This window comes from Cetorhinus maximus, chromosome 12 (assembly GCF_964194155.1).
Source record: "Cetorhinus maximus chromosome 12, sCetMax3.hap1.1, whole genome shotgun sequence".
In the NCBI taxonomy this organism is placed as follows: domain Eukaryota; kingdom Metazoa; phylum Chordata; class Chondrichthyes; order Lamniformes; family Cetorhinidae; genus Cetorhinus; species Cetorhinus maximus.
This window is the reverse complement of record NC_135890.1, coordinates 107,846,793-107,869,409: the sequence shown is the minus strand read 5'-3', so window position 1 is coordinate 107,869,409 and position 22,617 is coordinate 107,846,793. Positions and strand designations below refer to the sequence as shown.

At 43.0% G+C, this 22,617-nt stretch overlaps 1 protein-coding gene and 1 long non-coding RNA gene across 5 annotated transcripts in view; both read left to right on the top strand.

Annotated features, from left to right (window-relative positions):
• Positions 1 to 22,617, top strand: part of LOC144687829 (uncharacterized) — a 701,476-nt gene that overhangs the window by 485,473 nt on the left and 193,386 nt on the right. The window lies entirely within an intron of this gene.
• Positions 1 to 22,617, top strand: part of smtnb (smoothelin b) — a 413,005-nt gene that overhangs the window by 204,185 nt on the left and 186,203 nt on the right. For all 4 annotated transcript variants that reach the window (XM_078554317.1, XM_078554318.1, XM_078554316.1 and 1 more), the window contains exons 6-7: positions 4,535 to 4,619; positions 21,847 to 22,394. In XM_078554317.1, the coding sequence (XP_078410443.1) occupies positions 4,535 to 4,619; positions 21,847 to 22,394 (633 nt within the window). The remainder of the gene's footprint in view (positions 1 to 4,534; positions 4,620 to 21,846; positions 22,395 to 22,617) is intronic.

Below are 22,617 nucleotides of genomic sequence, written 5' to 3'. Positions count from 1 at the left end.
TAAAGTTGCGTAAGTAAACCAAAGTAAAATAAAGTTAACGCAAGGGAAGTAAATTGAAGCCGTGGCAGGACAGCTCGGTTGTGTGGAATGCGTGTTTTGTAATATGTGGGAAATTGTGGATGCTACCAGTGTCCTAGATGACCACATGTGCAGGAAGTGTCACCAGCTGCAAAACCTTGAGCTCTGAGGTTTGTAGCTCAAGCGACATCTGGAGTCACTGTGGCGCATCCGCGAGGCTGAGAGCTACGTGGATAGCACATTCAGAGAGGTGGTCACGCCACAGCTTAGGAGCCTGGAGGCAGAAAAGGAATGGGTGACTGCCAAGCAGCCGAAGAAAATTAGGCAGATAATGCAGGAGTTCCCTGGGGTTCCACTCACCAATCGGTTTTCCTTTTTTGATACCGGTAAGGGCATTGGTTCCTTGGAGGAGTGTAGTCAGAACCAGGTTTGTGGCACCACAGGCATGTCTGCTGTACGGGAGGGGAGAAAGAAGAGGGGAAGAGCAGTAGTGATAGGGAATTCGTTAGTTAGGGGAACAGACAGGCATTCCTGTGGCTGTAGACGTGACTCCAGGATGATATGTTGCCTCCCTGATGCCAGGGTCAAGGATGTCACGGAGTGACTGCAGGACATTCTTCTGGGGGAGGGTGATCAGCCAGAGGTTGTGGTCCACATTGGTACCAATGACTTAGGTGGGAAAAGGGATGAGGTCCTGAAAGCAGACTTTAGGGAGCTAGGAAGGAGATTGAAAAGCAGGACCTCTAAAGCAGTAATCTCAGGATTACTCCCAGTCCCACGTGCAAGTAAGTATAGAAATAGGAAAATTGAGTGAATAAACACCTGGCTGGAAAGCTGGTACAGGAGGGAGGACATCAGATTTCTCAGGCATTGGGACCAGTTCTGGGGAAGGTGGGACCTGTACAAGCTACATGGTCTACACCTGAGCAGGACTGGGATGAATATCCCTGCAAGGAGATTTTCTAGCACTGTTGGTGGGGGTTTAAACTAGATTGGAAGGCGGATGGGAACCTGAGGGTAAATTCAGAGTAGGGAATGGGAGATGGAGAATTAGTGAGTGACCCAGAAAGACAGAAGCAGCACAGGTTAAGAAGTGTACAGCACAGGAATTTGGCAGTGTTAAATATATATATGTAAATGCAAGGAGCAAAGTAAATAAAGCCAATAAGCTGATGGCACAGATTGACACATGGCAGCATGATATCATCACTATTACGGAAACTTGGCTTAAGGAGGGGCAAAAATGGCAGCTCAACATCCCTGGATATAGAGTTTTCAGACAGGATAGGGAGCGGGATAAAAAAGGTGGGCGGGGGGGTGTAGCATTATTGGTTAAATAATCAATTACAGGTGTGAGGAGGGATGATATACTAAATGAAACATCAAATGAGGCCATTTGGGTTGAGCTTAGAAATAAATAAGGGGCAGCCACATTGCTAGGAATGTATTATAGACCCCCAAATAGTGGAAGGGAGTTAGAAGAGCAAATATGTAGGCAGATTTCTGAGTGCAAAAACAATAGGGCAGTAATTGTTGGGGACTTCAATGACCCTAATATCAATTGGGATATGAAAGGCACAGAGGGCATAGAATTCTTAAACTGCGTTAAAGAGAACTCTTTTAGCCAGCACGTAACAAGCCCAATGAGAGGGGGTGCAATTCTAGATTTAGCCTTAGGAAATGAAGCTGGGCAAGTGGATGAAGTAGCAGCGGGGGACCATTTTGGAGATAGTGACCATAATATAGTTTGATTTAGCATCATTATAGAAAAGGACAAAGATAGAGCAGGAGTATAAGTTCTAAATTGGAGGAAGACAAATTTTACAAAGGTGAGAGGTGAGCTGGTGAGAGTGGACTGGATACAGCTATTAAAAGGAATAACTGTGTCAAATCAGTGGGAGGCATTCAAAGGCAAGATTCTACGGGCACAGTGTAGACATGTCCTCGCAAAGTGAAAGGGTGGTACTGCCAAATCTAGAGCCCCCTGGTTATCCAGAAGCATACAGGCCAAAATAAAGCACAAAAAGGAAACTTATGACAGTCACAAAAGACTTAATACTGTCGAAAGTCTAGAGGAGTATTGAAAGTACAGGGATGAAGTAAAAATGGAAATTAGGAAGGCAATGAGATGATACGAAAAAATATTGGCAGGTAAAATCAAAGAAAATCCTAAAGTGTTTTCCCAGTACATTAAGAGTAAGAGAATAACTAAGGAAAAGATAGGGCCTGTCAGAGATGTACATGGTAACTTGTGGGCTGACGCAAAAGATGTGGGCAGGGCTCTCAATGAATACTTAATCTCTGTCTTCACAAGGGAGAGGGACGATGCAGACATTCTAGTTAAAGAGGAGGAGCATGAAATATTAGATACAATAAGCAAAGTGAGAGAGGAAGTTCTGGAGGGACAGATGGATTGTATCCCAAGCTGTTGAAGGAAGCCAGGGAGGAAATAGCAGATGCTCTGAGGGTCATTTTCCAATCCTCACTAGATGCAGGCAAGGTCCCAGAGGATTGGAGGTCTGTGAACGTTGTACCATTATCTAAAAAGGTTGTGAGGGATAGGCCAGAAAATTATAGGCCGGTCGGTCTGACTTCGGTGGTGGGCAAATTATTGGAAACAATTCTGAGAGACAGGATAAGCTGTCACTTAGAAAGGCACGGATTGATTGGGGATAGTCAGCATGGTTTTGTTAGGGGAAGATCGTGTCTTACTAAAATTTTTTGAGGAAGTAACAAAGAGGATTGATGAGGGTTGTGCAGTGGATATCGTCAACATGGATTTCAGTAAGCCTGATTTCAGGAAAGTGAGATCTCATGGGATACAGGTGAAGGTGGCAGGTTGGATTCAAAACTGGCTCAGTGACAGGAAACAAAGGATGATGGTCAATGGATGTTTTTGCGAATGGAAAACAGTTTCCAATGGTGTTCCACAGGACTCAGTGTTGGGTCTTGCTGTTTGTTTTATATATTAATGATTTAGTCTTAAATGTGGGAGGCATGATTGGGCATTTTTAGATGACACAGAAATTGGCCAGGTAGTTGATAGTGAAGAGGATAGCTTTTGACTCCAGAATTATATCAGTGGTTTGGTTGAGTTGGTGGAGAAGTGACAAATGGAATTCAATCCAGAAAAGTGTGAGGTAATGCATTTGGGGAGGGCAAACAAAGCAAGGGAGTACTCAATAAATGCAAAGTTATTGAGAGGGGTTGAGGAAGTGAGAGACCTTGGAGTGCATGTTCACAGGTCCTTGAAGGCGGAAGGACAGGTGGACAAGGTGGTCAAGAGAGCATATGGAACGCAGGGATGAACTGATGGAACCGTATAAAACGCTGGTTAGGCCACAGCTGGAATTTTGTGTATAGTTCTGGTCACCACATTACAGAAAGAACATAATTGCTCTGGAGAGAGTACAGAGGACATTTACAAGAATGTTGCCAGGGCTTGAAAATTGCAGCTAGAAGGAGAGATTGGACAGACTAGGGTTGTTTTCCTTAGACAGAGGAGACTAAGGAGTGACCTAATTGAGGTGTACAAAATTATGAGGGGCCTAGATAGGGTAGACAGGAAAGACTTGTTTCCCCTAGCTGAGGGGTCAATTACCAAGGGACATAGATTTAAGGTGATTAGAGGGGGCATGAGGAAAAGCTTTTTCACCCAGAGGGTGGTGGGTGTCTGGAATTCACTGCCTAAGTTGGTGGCTGAGGCTGAAACACTCAACTCATTTAAAAGGTACCTGGATCTACATCTGAAGTTCTGTAACCTGCAACACTACGGACCAGATGCTGGAAAGTGGGATTAAAGTGAGCGGCTAGTTTCTTTTTTGTCTTTTTGGCCAGCGCAGGCACGATGGGCTTCTTCCTGCACCGTAACTTTTCTATGGTTCTGTGGTACACAAACTGGGTCGTATTCCTGGAATTTCAAAGATTAAGGGGTAATTTGATTGAAGTTTACAAGATATGAAGGGGAACTAACAGGGTAGATGGAGGAAAATTATTTCTGTTAGTTGGGGAATCTAGGACTAGGGCACATAACCTAAAAATTAAAACCAGAGTTTTCAGGAAGTAAGTTAGGAAACACATGCAAAGAATGAAAGAAGTTTGCAATTCTCTGTTGCAAATGGCAGTTGATGCTGGGTAAATTGTTAATTTGAAATTTGAGATTGATGGATTTCTGTTAACTGAAGGTGTTAAGGCATATAGGACCAAAGGAGGGTATATGGAGTTAGATCATAGATTCAACCATGATCTCATTGAATGATGGAACAGCCTCAAGAGACTAAATGGTTTCCTTCTGTTCCTATGTTCGTAATTGATGTTATATTTTTCACCTTTTTACAGCACTTAGGGGAGTGAAAACAACACATGAAAATAAGTTTGAAAAGAGTGGCATTTATGAACCATTCATTACAAATTCAGCTGGATAAATGTACAGTATTTCATAACCTGGCTGTCTTTCTATTTTTGATCTCCTTTCATACAAACAATGTACTTGCTGACTAAAACCTGTTGTTTTTAGGCAGGAGAGACTGAGGACTTGGAGCAGAGACAAAGGATCCAAGAACTCCGAAACCAGAGGTGTAGTGGCCAGAGTGAGCCTGATGGTATGTATTGAGGCTATTCTGCAATCCTTTTTTCCCATAAGACTATTTTGAGAGGACTGTTTGACTTAAAACACAATTAATTGTGCTGTAGATTGAGATAATTCCAACCAAGGTACAGTCTTCTTCATTGGATTATAAGTCGCCATGTCCTTTACTCCATGTGCTATATATTCAGCTCAAGCAAACAGTACAAAAATATGTTCAATAATTAAAGCTGATATTGTTTGTTTGACAACCAGGAAAAAAGGCCTATTGTTGGGGACATATGTATTGGCACACTGAAAGGTTGTTTCAGTGAGCCATGCCTTTATTAATTTCCTGCTGTCTGACAAATCAGGTTTGTTTCCAATTAAGAAATGAGCCCTCGTTTCTTTAAACAGCTGTACTACATCTTGTATGTTTCATGCATCGTGTGACCTACAAATCTTCTCATAGTGAATAACTTATCTGGTTTAACTAATTACAGTCCTAGATGCTGATTTCAGTTTTATTAGCATAAGCAGATTGTCAGTTTTTTTGACTTGAGCAGCTGTGGCTTGTTTGTTCCAGTCATGTTGTTGACCCCCCCTTGATGCAATAAATTTTGCCCAAGTTGCAGATTAAGAAGGCTGTCAAGTCTCTGTTTATTAATGAAGGTCCAAATAGTAGCCTGATTTCACACATGAAGATAACAAGTCAACAACAACAATTTAAATTTGCATTTATATAATGCTTTTAATATAGTAAAACAAGCTAAGGTATCTCACAGGAATATAATCAGAGAAAGCAATTGATGTTGATCCAAAGAAGGAGACATTAGGACAGGTAAAATAGCTAGGTTTTGGAGTGTCCTAAGGAGGAGAGAGAAGTGGACAGACATAGGTAGAGAATTCCAGGGCCTAAAGCTTGGAGGCCCATTCGTCAATGGTGAGGCAAAGGAAACCAGGGGTGCACAAGAGGCTAGAATTAAAGGAACGCAAAATTCTGAAGGTTATAGGGCAGGAAAAGTTACAGAGATAGGAAGAGGCAAGGCCATGGAGAAATTTGAACATGAGGATGATAATTTTAAAATCGCCAGTGTAGGTCAGTGAGGACAAGGATGATGCCCAGAAGGTAAAAACAGTTTGGACCAGCACTCTTATTTCCCAGTTTTTACTAGTGTTCCATTTTAAGGTATACAAGACCAGTTCGGACCAGTTATTTCCCAGTTTTTACTGTTTTTTTCCTTCTGGGTGGGTGAACAAAACTTGGTGCAAGTTCGGATACAGACAGTAGAATTTTCTGTGAGCTGAAGTTTGTGGAGGGTGGAAGATGGAAGCATACTTAGGAGTAATAAAAGAAGCTCTTTAATACTGTTAAGATCTTAAAACAATTTTTAGATTAGCTGTATCAGAGTTTAAGTTGATGTCGACATGCAGAGTAGGTATTTGGTATTAATGCGCAGAGAAGGGACTGGGACTTAACACCCTGTTGATAAAAGCAGGATGTTGACATAAAAAAGTCTGAAATAAACGGATATGAGTATTTATTCCATATTGCTACAGAATAAATATTTAAAGCTTTAAATTATGCTGATATTTTTAAATCTAAAGGATTAACATTTACTCCGTACTTTGGTTTAATGCTGTGGTACTTAGCCATACAGATAAGAAAGATTTAATCACTGGCTGCTCTGAGGTGGCTAATCCTAGCTGGAGGAGAGTTAAGGGAGCTTGCATTTGGTTTAAGAGCTGCCAGTAATGGGGACTAAAAACATCCAGGGTTTCCTTTCATAATTACTATCTAGAAATCCTTGTTGTAAAGAATGCATTTGAGGACAGGATCTGTTTTCATTGTGATATCCCCCAAGGTAGGAAAAACTACAATGGTCACCATAACAGGTCACATATGAAAAATAGCCGTTTGGATAAATGGCTGCAAGTAGAGGCACTGTAATCCAGCATGTGTCAGCAACTTCAGCAGAAGAAGAGAAATAAAGCAAGAAACATTGATGTTACAAACTTAGGTATGTTGCAGGCATCTACTTGGGTTTAATGGTGTTGGTCACTCCATTAAGCAGTTTGGCTGTCTTTTTTTTATGGAAATTGACTCTATTGCTAGCACTGTAATGAACTTGGGTGTGTAACAATAAAACTTTCTTGTGATTTGGACTAGACTGTGCCTAAGCATGTATATCCCTTTAGTCTAAAATTGGACTGGTAAACCATATTGTTTGACTTAGTCAACAAGAAACACAAGATAGAGAGCATTGAGTATGATGAAGGTCACCTAGTATAAGCAGTTCCATGCCTGTCACATTATTATTAAAAAAGAATTCTTGTGCACTAGCTAAGTAGTCATTGCTAATGAATGAGTCATTTATCGGGAAGTCTTCAAAACAATGGTCCATCCTGCGCTTGACAGCCACTGGATTGATACCTTAGCATGTGTAGTTTAAGGGTACCAGACATGGCAAGGGTTTAATTTGGGACTGGGAAACAGTATCGCCCACAGTGTGATGAAAAGAGACACATGACCTGAGACTAGATCGGTTGTGAACTGAACAAAGACCTGTGTAGAAGCAAGCTTGGAGTTAGCTCATGGCTTGGGCTATACCCCCTATATGTGTACATAGTTATGTATTATGAATCAACACTTAATGTTCAACCACACTAGAGACAGAACCTCTTCATGAGACCTACTGAACTGAACATACAACATGGTGACAGCTAATGGAAAAACCCCAAACCTCAGAGAAGCTGGAGCAGAAAATCAAACACTGGAAAACTTAAGGAACAGCATTCTGACCTGATTAAAAGCACCTGAAGTTAAGGAGATTACCTGAAAAATGCTCCTTTGCAGAATTGGAAGCAGAAAGGCAGAGAAATAACTTCACTGAGGACTCCACAAGATCTCGTGGGGCCCATTGTGAATGCCCACAGAGTGCAGTAAAAGGAATTAGCAGAGGTGAGCAAAAAATTCAGTTCTAAGCCAGGGCTAGTTTAAAAAGCTTCAGTGCTATCAAAAAATCAGAGCAGGCCATTTCCGAAAGCATCGTGGCCAGCTGGGTTCAGAAACGGTGCCATACCACGTGGTAGCAGAGCTTGTAAGAAGGGAAAAAGGTCTAAATACCTCAGCCAAAACCGGGAATCGATTGTAAAATGCCTGAAAATCCTCCAATATCTCAGGGAAGGCCCAGAATAATTGATTGAGTAAATTGTTGCACAAAACTAAAGATAAAGAGGTCAAGACCGCCATCGCCATGGGAGCCTGCCTGGCAGGCATGGGAAGATTCTTTGAAAACGGTTACTTTGGCACCATCTTTAAAACCTGCACTGCATTTAAAGTTGTACTCACCTGAATTTAATGCAACCATGGACAACATACCAATTTGGATTGATCCAAGGGCCAGACCAAACACAACATTGGGGACTTTGGTGGAAAAGATTCTTAAGATACATAATAGCTTCAGGATTAGATAAAAAGACAGAAGCTGAACAAGTGAATACACTACTTCATTCAGCAGGTCCAATTATTGCGAGGCAAGGAATAAACAAATCCTCAGATAAATTTGATGAAGTTCTAAAATCATTCGATCTGTATTTTAATCTAGAAAGCAACAACATTTTAGAGAGAGTGAAATTCAACAAACGTACCCAGCAGCCTGGCGAACCGGTTGACTCTTTTATAAATGAATTATACAGATTGACTAAAGGTTGTGACAATGGTGACCTTAAGTCAGAACTCAGAAGGGACAGAATTGTTGTCAGAGTGGCTGACGATGTGCTTTCAGACATACTACAGGCCAAGGAAGAGCTGACTCTAGAAAATGTTATTCAAATGGTCAGTCTGAAATCTACCAACAGCACCAATCCATTTTCTGTGGTGAAAGCAAACCATAGTACCGAGTAACCCAAACTGCCTAGATAGTAAAGCAAAAAAGGGGCGGATAGACTCCAGGCCAAGGAAGGCAATATCCAAATCAATCACAAGAGGGTCGGTGACCATGTTAGTGAGTCAAATGACCTCACAGGAGAGAGCAATGTCCAGCAATCTCAGTGCAGTGTTTCAGCTACAACCGCCTGAGACACTTCGGAAAGCTATGCAAAGCTAAGACACCCAGACTGGTAGAGGACCCCAAGACAATCCACAAGATTGAGGTACCATACCAGGAAGAGACCCAACCGTGATTCTTGGGTGAGGTCAAGGACCCTGGATTCTCTTTTCAGAATGTGGACATCTCAGTAAACGGTCACCTCACCAACCTCAAATTGGACACAGAAGCCAGTGTTACGGTCCTGCCGTCCAGGAAGCATAGCTGGTGACACAATGCCTGATGCCACCCATAACATAACTATATGGAGCAGATGGCATCAAGCTCCCAGTTAAAGCTACATTGCAAGCAACACTCCAATACAAAGATAAACTAATATGGGAGACATTATTTGTAGACCACAATCAAGAATTTTCCCTTTTAAGCAGAAAGGCCTGTCTCAACCTCAACCTCCTTCAGAAAACTGATGAGATCAACAAGCAAGGGTCTGATTCCAAATTTTAAGAGTTTCCCAAACCCTTCACTGGATTGGGGCGACTGAGGACCCGATACAGTAGTACATTAAGGGAGGATGCTAGGATCGTGTGCCTGTTCGTACCACGGAAATTACCGTACCCGTTCATGAAGCAAATTCAGCACTAACTGAACGAGATGATCAAAATGGGGGTTATCCCCCTCCCCCTTCCCCCAACCCCTCCCCACCCCCCCATCACCCAGCCGACTTTTAACACTGCACCAGCTCCCTAAGATATCCACGATGGCTGAGGCGGGAAGGTGTGTCCACACCATTAAAGCTCTTCTGAGAAAGAACACCAACTTCCCAACGACAATTTTAACTTATAGATCCATTGCGCTCCTGATGGGCAGAATCCAACTCCCAGTGCTTCCTAAGAAACTAATCCCAGGGTTGGCAATCAAGGACTATCGAAACATTCAGGACCGCGAATAGTCCTATGGGCAGCGGCAGACTCCCGCCTTCAATAAAAGGTACCACACTAGAAACCTGCCACAATTACATGAAGAGGACAGTGTATGGATCAGGGACCTTGAAAGAGAGGACGTCATTGTCTGGAAAGATGATGACCAGCCAAGGTCATACCTCATCCATACATTGGAAGGTATAATCAGGAGAAGCCTCTTCCTCATCCCTCGAGGTGAACCTTCTACTATACAGTTGAACGAAGAAGACAACCAAGTGCCAGAAACACAGACAACAGCTCAAACTCCGAGTCAACAAAGGTTGCCCAAATCAACAGAGCCTACCACTCCTCCAGATGTGACCAGAACAAAATCTGGAAGCATTGTCAAGACTCCAGACCATCTGAATTTATTAAGTCAGAGACTTGAGGTGCAGAGAAGGGGTAGCAAGATTGTAATATAAATATGTTGGGTCATGACTTGCGAGGAGGTTTAGTATAATAAGGGTACCTAATATAGCAAGGGTTAATGTGAGACTGGGAAAAAGTACTGCCCACAGTGTGACATAAAGAGACACATGATCTGAGACTAGAGTCAGTTGTGGACTGGATAGAGACCTGTGTAGAATGGAGTTAGCGCATAGCTTGGGCTATACCCTGTAAATATGTACATATTTTTCTCTTATCAATAAATACTTAAGGTTCAACCATGCTAGACTCAGAACCTCTTTGTGAGACCCACTGAACTGAGCATACAACGTACAACAGCATGGGAGTCTCTAGAGAAGCTAATCCATTTTGGGTAAGTTTGTTGCTCAATATACATGTTAAAACAGCTCATATCTGGATCCTATTCATGGATAAATGGCCAAGGAACTCTGACCAATAACAAATGGAACTAAATGAAGAAAAGAGATTTTTCACTAAAATATTTTCTGTAAGATTTCCATTAATGATCGTTAATTCTTGCTACGATCTATAAACGTGTTGGCAGTTTTCATGTACTTTTAATTGGTTGAAGATACAACCACCTCATTTCGGTCTGTTTGGAACAACAGCAGTACAGGGCAACAACTTTAGAATTTAGAGTTGACTAACCATCCGTTTAGACAAACTATAAATAGCATTTGGCATGTTAGAAGATCTTACAGTTCAGAAGAACTGCTGTCGTCTTCTTGTAGAAATCAGCTCCTTATTTGGTATCAAATACAATAGACTAGTGAATATTGTGCTTCTAGACCCCTGTTAAAATTTCAAAGAAAGATACCCTATGAAACATTTTTCCTTTGTTTTCCTGATATTGAGTTGAAAGAGGTTCTTGCTAATCTTAGGCTTGAGGTTGGCACAAAGTTGGTGGAAGAATCGGGGTGCTAGAATAATCTGGAGGCATAGAAGTTAAGGACTGTTGTGACCATCAAAGACACTAGTAGTTCTGTATTTGCAGATGAATCATAAGATCATAAGAAATAGAAGCAGGATTAGGTAATTCAGCCCCTCGAGCCTGCTCCACCATTCAATAAGATCATGGCTGATCTGATTTGGCCTCAACTCCACTTTCCTGCCTATCCCCCACCACCCTTGACTCCCTTGTCACTTTTCAAAATGTGGCAAGACTCATTCATAATGGCAGCCTGCCCAGAAATTACTTTGAAAGTTTTAGATATATGCATCTCAGTCTGTAAATATGGGTGCTGGGATACCAGCCAGTGTGCACTGGTGCAGCCTGACCTGTGTTGCATCCCTCGCCTGGTTTTCCTCTGAGGCTCTTAATTTTTGCACCCTGGGCTGTTTCCAGGTTGCATGAGGTCACAATAGGCAGCTCACCACTATCTTCTCAAGAGCAGCAATGGATGGGCACCAAATACTAGACTTGCAAGCAATGCTTCAAGCAGGTCAGTGATGTCTTCTTTGCAAAGGCCAATGATAACCTCCACCATTGAAGGTGGGCAGAGGTAATGTTTTTGTCCCTGTTTGTAAGTCTGTTTGTAAACAATATATATCAAAAACCAATGGATGGATTTCAAAAAACTTGGTACACAATTAGGGTATGGCCCAAGGAAGAACTGATTAATTTTTGGCAAAGACCCAGATCCTGGAATTTTTTTAAAGGATCTGTCAGGACGAATTGACTTTTTTTGTAAGAATATCATGGGTTGTTTTATTTTGAATGCTGTTGATTATTTTATAATGTTGTGGATTGTCTCAGCTACTGTGGTGGAATTTGTTATTGCTGTCAATATGTGAGCAGAGTTTTTAGAGCAGGTTGTTGGATATGGATTGGCCTGAAACCTCCTCAGTGAGATGTAAGCTCCTAATAAAAAGATCCTTTTTCAGCTTTGAGTTACAGAGCATCAACTCGGCAGGGAAAGCCTCAAGGAAGGGCTATGTGATTGGAATAAAGCGGAGTTAATACAGTGTGGCACAGGTCTGCGCTCTACTAGGTGCCTTCTTCACTTATTTTATAATGTTTTGCATGGATACCAGCAGTCAGTAGGAAAGATTATAGGCTTTGCTACCATTGCAGTCTTCCCCCAAATTTAGGCTGCAATTGATAGCACCCATATGGCCATCAGGGCTTCTCCCAATGAGGGAACAACCTTCATGAACAGAAAAGACAGCCATTTCATTAATGTTCAGCTGAGGATTAATACTACAAGCCGGGTTCTGCCCAGCTTTTTGGCAACTGTCATGATGCTTGTATATTGAGCCATTTCACCAAAACCACCCTCCCCACAACCCACAGCTCTTTGAATCCAGAGGCAAGCTGCTTGGACATAGGCGCTATCGGCCATAAAATTTGTTGGCATAACGCTGTATTTTCAGTGTTATGTGTGCTATTTTAAATAGAACTCTATTATAAAATAGAATTAATGGAGTGCGTACACATTCCTGATGTAGGCCTCGCTGGATGTCATTTTGATAAGGATGCAGGCACCCTTTCTGTGAGGTATGCAGAGTAGACAGATCCTTATGTTAGTCAACGTATAATGCCGGTTTGACACCAGCAATGCCATGTTCGAGCTAAACATTGCAACTAATACCCCCTTTTAACCTCACAAAGCTGAACATGCATTCAGTAGCAGGAAGGACTCCCACATTAGTGCTATTTAAAAGAATCATCAACTCAGGCAAGTCGTTGATTGGTTCCACTGGCTGTTGCTGAGTTTGAGAATCAGCAGAGGCAACACATCTCTTACAATTTTCCTGCCTCAACCTTAGTGGGAACACCTTGTCAGATGTCTCCGCTTCTATAAGGAGGTGCTCACTGAAATATGCTACCTGTTTCAGCCCAAACTGCAGCCTCAGAATAGGAGAGGCACAACACAGATAGTGGCCGCAAAGTTAACAATGACCATGAACTCTTATGCTTCAGGTTCCTTCCAGGATGAAGCAGGCAATATTTGCAACATCTCCCAGTTCATTGCCCATTTTCATCTGTATTACAATAAACCACAGGGTGGCAGCATTCATATAACAAAAGCCATGCTGCCACACAAAACGTAAGAAAGCAGACCATTAAGGTACTTAAACCACGCTTCCACGACATGGACCACTCTGGAAGACCCCTGCAGTATTCACCAGAATGCGTGCCATGCTTTGTGGTGGTCTGCTATATGCTGCACAGCCTCACTGTCATGTGGACACAGCCCTTGCCACCAGCTGATAAGGAGGAAGAGGAGAAACCTGAGGAGAAGGAACAAGAGAGGAAAGGGAAGAGACAACATACCCCATTCCTTGCTGTGCTGTCTGTGATCGGCTCATCCAACTGAGTTTCAGTGAATGCAACCCCAATTCCCCATTCATGAACAGTCCCACACTTTACCTTTCCTCTGTTACTGACCATCACAATGGCCTGCTAGCTACAATGCTGAAATAAAAGCCACTGCAAAACTAATATTCCAAACCAACTTCATCAAACAAACCATCCAATATTTCATATGGAAGTTAACAAATTCCTTTGTGCATTCCCTTAGTGGTTGTCTTCTATGTGCCTCTGCTTGTCCTCGGGCTGCCATACAGTGCTACTCCAGTGGCTGCAGCATGGCTGGTGGTAGGCTGCAGAATTTCATGTGGGGAAGACTACAGATCGCCTTGAATGATCTCAAGCAGCTCTGGCCCTCAAAGGCCCAACTTTGACATCAGTATCTCAGTATGGGTGGCAGCAGCCTAACTTAACAGGCAACAGCAAAGGCATTGGCAGAGTGGCAGTGATGGGAAGACAAATGCTGCCATCAGCTTCATGCTCTACAGTGCCACTGCCAACACCAACCCCTGGGTTTGAGTCCCATCCCAGGACTTGATGGCTAAGGAAGGTGTGCATCAACCTGCATATCTTTCCAACACACGCCAATGGCAGGTGATAAGAGCAGGAGAAATTCCTCGTTAGCCATGTGATGGAAAAAAAGTTGGAGCCTCTACAATCACTATCCATAGCTCTAGACTACAACATGCATGTGAGAGTACATGTTGCCACAGCAATTCTCACTGTTGCTGTCAACAGTAACACACCACCACACCATTTAAAATATGATGCACAATTTATACTTGTGTGGCAACAACCTGAGCTTGCAAGACTTCAGCCTGTGCTTCCATCACAGCACCCATATGTTGGATGGCTTCTGCTTGTGCTATAATGGAAGCTGAGACATTGACCAGCAAACACTCATCTTGATTGGCCCTGCAAGAGTTTTCATGGAGTTGACCACCACTTCCACACTAGGGTGGGGGATAAAAAAGATCTGTGCAATGCCATATGCCAAGTTAGTGCTTCTTGACAGTAACTGCAGGCTTTTTGACAGATCTGCCAATGCATCAAGCTGTTCATTGTGCATGTCCATCAGTCTTTGGGGTTTCAGGACTTGCCGTTAGGCTCAAATGGGGATCGAAGCACACTCTGTAAAGTAGGGAACAGTCACTCGCCTGTGATTGTCCCTGAAATGGCCAATCAATGGCTAGAAGGAGGGCTTGCTATCCAATTAAGGATGGCAGTGGTCACTGAAAGCTTGAGGGCCAATAGGAGACCTTCCAGCTAGAAAGCAGCAGCAGGTAAGTGAAGGGGAGAGTTCCCCAAGATGGAGGTGCCCTCTCTCCAACTTTCTTGAATCTGAAATAATAGGCTTTTGCAATTGGGGCACCACTGAGAAGGGGGAGCCCCTCCCCACATTGCGGCTTATGGCTGCAACTGAACCCTGCCAGGCAAGGAGAACCTGTAAGCCTGCCACAAGTGCTGCCTGTCTCCTTCCCCCCCACTCTACCCCACCCCAGTTTGCCACTGAGTGGCCACCTTCAGGCAGATGCACTGTGCCCCAGAGTCTGCAGGGACCTGGAGGCCAAGTGGAAAATCCCAGTCTGCCTACAATAATTGGCCTTAATAGGCTTCTAAGTGCTTCAGCTGGCTACCCGCCACTTGCAGGTGGGTAGATCTGCTCCCCCACCCCATCCCTCCTCTGGGAAATGGCTCAGGAGCAGGATGGAGCCAGGAAACGGGCATGCCAGCTGGCAGCACAAAATTCCACACCCACCTGCCTCTGTTCCTCCCCCAGCAGGGCCAACAATCCAATCTCTCATACCATCATCTCTGATGATTTCAGCCTTGCCGCTGGCCATTGCCTCAAGTCCTGCTTTCTCCATGGGGGTAAGGATATGCAGCTTTGCCTGTCCTCCGCCAGTTAGATGCTGCTGCCTCCGGTTATGCACCACTCTACCCAGCAAGAGAAAGCTAAGTGTGTTGTTAAGTATGATTCGATCTGTTTGTGTGTGTAGCTGTTATGGTTGAATAGCTGACAGGGTGAGTGAGATGTGAGTGTGAGGCTTGCAGCAGTGCTAAATATGTGAGGATCAGGTGAAGCTATGAATGAGGTATGTCATGATTGATAGATTGTTGTTAGGTGAGTGCAGTGGGCAGTGGTGAATTGAACGTTGGATGAGGCTAGTGGCTCAGTTGTAAGGATATGGCATTGAAGATCATTATGATACGGCAGGTGATATTTGCCAGGCTGACCAAATCCACAAGGGAAACTTGGTCACGCTAACACAACAATTTTGTAGTTTGTATTTATTACGAGAAGGTTGGTGCACTGAAGTCAGAAGTAATGAATCCACTACCACCTTTAGAAATTTTAAAGATTAAATTAAAACATTTATTAACAAAAGAAGAAAAAACTGAAACACACACAAGATAATAGTTACATAACAGTTCCCAAAATTTCTACTTAACCAGATTCCCAACTACACCCCCCCCCCCTTTAAGGCAACAGTCCAAATAGATTCCAAATTTATAAAGTCATTTGAACATATGAATTAGGAGCAGGAGTAGGCCATTTGTCCCCTTGACCCTGCTCCGCCATTCAATAAGATCATGGCTGATCTGATTGTGGTCTCAACTCCACATTCTGTCTACCCTTCTAATCTTTGGCTCCCTTGTCAATCAAGAATCTAACTCAGTCTTAAAAATATTAAATGGCCCTGCCCACTGGTATCTGCGGAAGAGAATACCACATACTAATAATCATCTGAAAGAAAAAATTTCTCCTCATCTCTGTCTTAAATACGAGACCCCTTATTTTTAAACTGTGTTCCCTAGTTCTAGTTTCTCCCACAGGGGAAATATCCTTTCAGCAACCACCTTGTCAAGTCCCCGCATCCAGCAATATTACCACAAGCACCCACTGGACAATGGAATTCCAAAGGCTTTTAACACAATCTTGGTTACAGGAACAGCAAACTTCTGCAGAGTGGCTAGAGGCTTTTTCCCCAAGTCTGTTTCACACAGTCACCTTTCAAGATCTCACATGGCCAGTCCTCGCACACCTTTCCATCCTTCTTTAAATATGTTTCTCCCTTTTTGACCTGTAAATCCCATTGTTTCAACTTGTCTTTAGAAGTTACTTTTCCAAGAATATAAATTTCTTTCATGTTATCATTATGGCCAGCATTTTTGGGAAAAATCAAAGTAATAACCTTACCTTAATTATCTTGCCAGTTGTAAACATTTTCCATGTCCCTTTGAAAATCAAACACTTCTCCACTTATCTAAAAATGCTAATTTCATTCACACCGTCTCTGCTGAGACCTGACCCTAGCTTACTCATCTCCATTTCAAATGCCTATTTTACACCTAACTCCTTAGATAGTTTAAACCTTGCAGCCTAATCGTCTCTAGTTTAATTAAATTAGCCACACACACAGAACCATACACACACCCAAACATAAGCCTGCTTTAAAGTATCACACAATAATATTAGGAAAAATACGATAGTTCCTTGACAAGATGAATTCACTGACCTTGACCACTCATACAAAGTCATTGAACTTCTTGTGGCGCTGCATTCTGGTCCTCAGAGCTACAGTACCTGCATTGACCGCAATGGTTCTCTGGTCCCACTGCTTTTGAATATCTGTCTGGAGGGTGTCCTGCCCCCTTGTGGATAGAGGACATCTCTCACCTTCTCTACTTATTGCATGGAGGTCTCCAGTACTGTGTTGTGTCTGAAAATCTTGGAGCATGCTCTCTGCCCTGTTGTGCTATTAACTGCTAGAAATGTTTTCTCCAGCTACTTCCAGCATCTGCTGCAGCCTGAATACACCTTCCCTTTAAGAGGTATAAGCTGGCCAAGTGGCGCTAGGCTTGTGTGAACTTGGACCCCTGCTGAGGCATACAGCCACTCAACAGTGCATTGTGCAGTGGGCTACATGAAGCTATTGGGTAACCCTGCAGTAAAGAAGTTCCAATCTCTGACCAACTTTCATATACATGACAACTGACATTGCAGGCTCAGTCGCTAATATTGAATCCCATTAGAGACAAAATTGCAGTCAAAAGCTGTGAAACATTTTAATGATTGACAGAAAATCCATAGTTTCACTTTGTATTAACCTGTAGTGCTTTTCTCAAGTGATTTCTTGCCTAAAGTAACATGCTCTTTGAGCAGTTTCAGCGTGGGTGATAAAATGCTGCTGATTCTCTGTTGAGTTATGTCAGCCACCCCTCCAAGCTCAAGCCTTAAAGAGCCTTGCTGCATACTGCCATTTTTCAACTGCCACCAAGTTGGACTGGCCCAGCTGCTTTCTGGCACTATGGCAGCCATTGGTTAACAGGTTATGGGAGAGCCAATAAGTGCCACTTATTAAGCTATGCCTTTGTGGTTGCGGCTCACCATTCCTACTGATTTGCAGGAGAGCAGATGGTAGATGCTCTGTAAAGTGATTGAAGCACCTATTCATGCATTCCCTCACCTTTTTGAGGGGGAGTTAGATGCTGTGATACACTCAGTAGCTGTCACAATTGAATAGCTGACAGAGTATGCAAGCTGTGATATGTGGACAGCCTGGAACCTAAATGGGATTAGTTTGAATTTTGATTAAATTAGCAAGAGCTGATGATATGTTCCTGATGGCATGTTCCGTTGATACTGCAGAGTTCATTTATATAAATTGTAAGGAGTTGAGGCCCCAGCACTGTTCCCTGTGGCACACCGCTCGTTACATGCTGCCAACCAGAAAAAGATCCAGTTATGCCTATCCTCTGTTTCCTGTTAGCTAGCCAATCTTCTATCCATGCCAATATGTTACCCCCTACACCATGATCTTTTATTTTCCGCAATAACGTTTGATGTGATACCTTATCAAATGCCTTCTGGAAATCTAAGTACAGTACATTCACTGGTTCCCCTTTATCCACAGCACATGTGATTCCTTCACAGAACGCCAATAAATTGGTTAAACGTGTTTTCCCTTTTATAAAACCATGCTGACTGTGCCTGATTGCCTTGAATTTTTCTAAGGGCCCCTCTGTAACATCTTTAATAATAGCTTCTAACATCTTCCATATGACAGAAGTTAAGCTGTAGTTTCCTGCTTTTTGTCTTCCTCCCTTTTTGAATAAAGGAGTTATATTTGCCATTTTGCAATCTAATGGAACCTTCCCTAAATCTAGGGAGTTTTGGAAAATTAAAACCAATGCATCAACTATCTCAAGGTAAAAAGCAAAATACTGCAGATGCTGGAAATCGGAAATAAAAACAGAAAATGCTGGTAAAACTCACCAGATTTGGCAGCATCTGTGGAGAGAGAAACAGAGTTAACGTTTCAAGTCCATATGACTCTTCTTCAAAGCTAAATTATCAACTATCCCACTAGCCACTTCTTTTAAGTCCCTAGGCTGAAATCAGGACCCAGGGACTTGTAAGCCCACAGCTCCAACAATTTGCCCAATACCACTTCTCTGGTGATTGTAATTTTCCTGAGTTCCTCCCTTCCTTCAAATTCCTGATTTATATCCATTTGGCACTTCTGGCTGAAGATTGTTGCAAATGCTTGTCTTTTGCTTTGATGTGCTGGGCTCCCCCATCATTGAGGATGGGGATATTTGTGGAGCCTCCTCCTCCAGTTTGTTGTTTAATTATCTACCACCACACAGTCCTGTATAGTAGCTTTACCAGGTTGACACCTCATTTTTAGGTATGCCTGGTGCTGTTCATGGCATGCCCTCCTGCACTCTTCATTGAACCAGGCTTGATCCCCCGGCTTGATGGTAATGGTAGAGTGGGAGATATGCCAGGCCATGAGGTTACAGACTGTGGTTGTATGCAATTCGGCTGCTGCTGATGGCCCCACAGCTCCTCATGGATGCCCAGTTTTGAGTTGCTAGATTTGTTTGAAATCTATCCCATTTAGCACGGTGTTAGTGCCACGCAACACAATGGAGGGTATCCTCAATGTGGAGACTGGACTTCGTCTCCACAAGAACTGTGTGGTGATCACTCGTACTAATACTTTCATGGACAGATGCATCTGCGACTGGTAGATTATTGAGGACGAAGTCTAGTAGGTTTTTCCCTCTTGTTGGTTCTCTCACCACCTGCCGCATATGTAGTCTAGCAGCTATGTCCTTTAGGGCTCAGTCAGTTTCGAGCTACTCATGGGGATGGACATTGAAGTTTCCCCACCCAGAGTACATTCTGTGCCCTTGCCACCCTCAGTGCTTCCTCCAAATAGTTTTCAATATAGAGGAGTACTGATTCATCAGATGAGGGGGGGTGTGATAGGTGGTAACCAACAGGAGGTTTCCTTGCCCATGTTTGATCTGATGCTATGAGACTTCATGGGGTCCAGAGTCGATGTTGAGAACTCCCAGAGCAACACCCTCCCGACTGTATACCACTGTGCTGCCACCTATGGTTGGTCTGTCCTGTCGGTGGGACAGGACATAACCCAGCGATGATAATGGTGGTGTCTGGGACACTGTCTGTAAGATATGATTCAGTGAGAATGACTCTGTCAGGCGTTGCTTGACAAGTCTGTGGGACAGCTGTCCCAATTTTGGCACAAGCCCTCAGATGTTCTAAGGAGGACTTTGCTATCCTTTGTTCTCACTCACCTGTGATCTGTGATTTTTCTTATACAGGCTCCTCTAACTTGCTATCTTTTTTACCTGGGTCCCAATTCCTCTGGTGGTGCTTGGTGGAGACTATTGTGCTCCTCCTTGTCATATTCTGCAGATGGGCCTAAAAAAGGGGGCATTTAACAAGGGTCAGCATACATGGAAAAAAAATAGAGTAGCAGATGAATGTCAGAATTATGCACCATCAGGTTTTCATGTCATATCTATGTAAGAAAATACAATACAAAAAACAGTAGTTCTATGGTGCATTGATGGAGCCATTTGGTGTGGCGGTGTTGTGGCGGGGGGGGAGCTGGGGAGTTGGGGATCAGGCGGACAGTTCCACTCCCAATCATTTTTGAGGTCTGCCAATGTGGCTGTGAAGAATTGCCTCCACATTGCTCACAGGAACCTCACCACCTTTAGCCTACATGTCTGTGTGGTTCTTGGCTTGACCTGCAGTTTAGGCAAGTTGGCAATCCCAGGTTCCAAGCTTGGTCTTTTTCCTGCTTTATTGACCAAATCTGGGTTTCACCCCTCCTATGACTCAGATCTAGCTCTGTTGATGCCATGAACAGACTGCAGCTCAGTTATATAGTGAACAGCAACAAAGGAAAAAAAGATGACGTTCAGAAGAAAGCAGAGGATGAAAAGATAATAAATTGGAGATAGAACAGAAAACACCCAAGATTAACTATTAGCAACCTAGTGAGTTGTTTTACAACTCATCAGGACAGGTTGGTAACTCTTGCTCGTCGTCAAGTGAAACACTATTTCAAACGAATAATCATAACTGAATAAATTAATGGTTGTATTTTCTGAAGTTTAATATAGATGCCTTAAATATTTTGTATTGATAAGATTGAAAATATATGAATGGCTATTTATAACTATTGGAGGAGAAATTCATCTCGCCACCATCCATTTTGTGCCTTAAAGCAGGCAGCCATGAGTGACAAATTGGGAAAACACCTCAGGCAACCCATTATTGCCAAGGGGCACCTGGTTCCCATATTCAGGTGAGCCTGTAAAAATGAGAGTAGCTTGCCTGCCCAAAACAGGCTGCCTTTCTATGCAAATTGGAATCCTACACAAATTGGTCATAGGACACCATGCACAATTTGGTTGGAAATGGGCATAGCTTGTGTCATGCAAGCTCTGCCTCCTTGTCTCAGGGTTGAGTGGCCTAACCAATGCTTTTTTGAAGGGACTACAGGGAGGTGCTCAAAACCGCCTTGAAAATTATACTACTATATTGCCGGGAAGAGCAGGAGCACTTCATTCTGGCACCACAAAAACACTGCAGATGGTGGAAGCTCAGGCTTGCTGCCCCCCCCCTTGGCTTTGCACCCTCCTCCTTATCCCAGGATCCACCCAAGGGCTGGCTTGGAATTGGAACAGGCCAGAATCTGTCGAGTTACAGCCATCAATCTGTATCACGATCACTGTTTGATGCCTGCCGTTTGTCGCTTCCAGTCAGATGCGGCCCAATGCTGAATTTGGTTCATGCCTCAGGCTGCCACAGACTGAATGCCGAGCAATCCCTCTGTTGATTTACTGTGCAATTTGGGCTCAAGTCCAATGTCTGTCCCATTGAATGGATCTTGTACATTCATTTTAATCTTTTTCTTTTTTGCCCTGCAAAAGATAGGCCAGCCCCTTGCTATATTTTGCTTAGTCTTTGCATTGGGATCTGTAGGCTGTTGTACTGGTTTCTTGCCAATGAAATAGGACAATACATGTTCAAAAGCATTTCCTAAAGCACTATTTCGGCGTGACCTGCGGTTGCAGTGTTGAGCCAGGATTACAGTCATGTGTACTTGTTGGATGTGGGGTTGGAATTCTGCTAATTACTGTGCATAGTAATTGATACATACAGTTATTTTAAAGTTAAACTTTGTTTCTTCTGAACTACAGAAATGGCCTCCAATATGGTTGTTGTTTTCGATCCACCGAAGAAAGTTGATGGCAGTTCAGTGAAACCTCTTCGAGCACCTCAACAGAGGGTAGACTCCTCTCGTTTGGACCATTGCTCGTCTTGCACTGACTCTGACTGGGACTCTGAAAGTGGCAAAGATTCCAATGCAAGTATGACAGCTGACAGTTCCAGGGGCACATTAGAAACACATTGGACAATTGTAACACAACACGATGAAACAATGCAGCAGGAAAACTCTTTGAGCATTGACGAAGAAGATGATGCAAGAAAAGAAACTGAAGTTTTTAGAAAAATTAGGTGTCCTTCAATTAATGAGAATGAGAATATCATTGCAAGGCTTCTCACACCTGAAATGGAGACTACAGATAGTATTTCCCAGTCAGAGATAAGCTCCAGGAATGGGAAGCTGGCATCTGTCCAGAATTGGCTGAATTCTGACATCAATGACAATATACCTTCAACAACTACAGGAAGAATCAGTGACGATGAACAAGGGGACACTTGTTTCAGGAAATTTGAAAAAAAGGTAAAATTGCTTGGAGAAGCTGCAAAATAGGAGTCACTTAATTGAAAATATATTTTCAAAGAATTATTGTGAACAGTGTGTTCTTATGCAGCCCATTCTTTAATAAAACATACCAGGGGTGGGGAGGAAAAAAGTAATATTGATTAGGGAAAGAGGTTACTGAAAAGGTGGGTTTTGAATGTGGAGATATGAAGCAAGATATAAGGGTTTAGAGAGAGTGGAT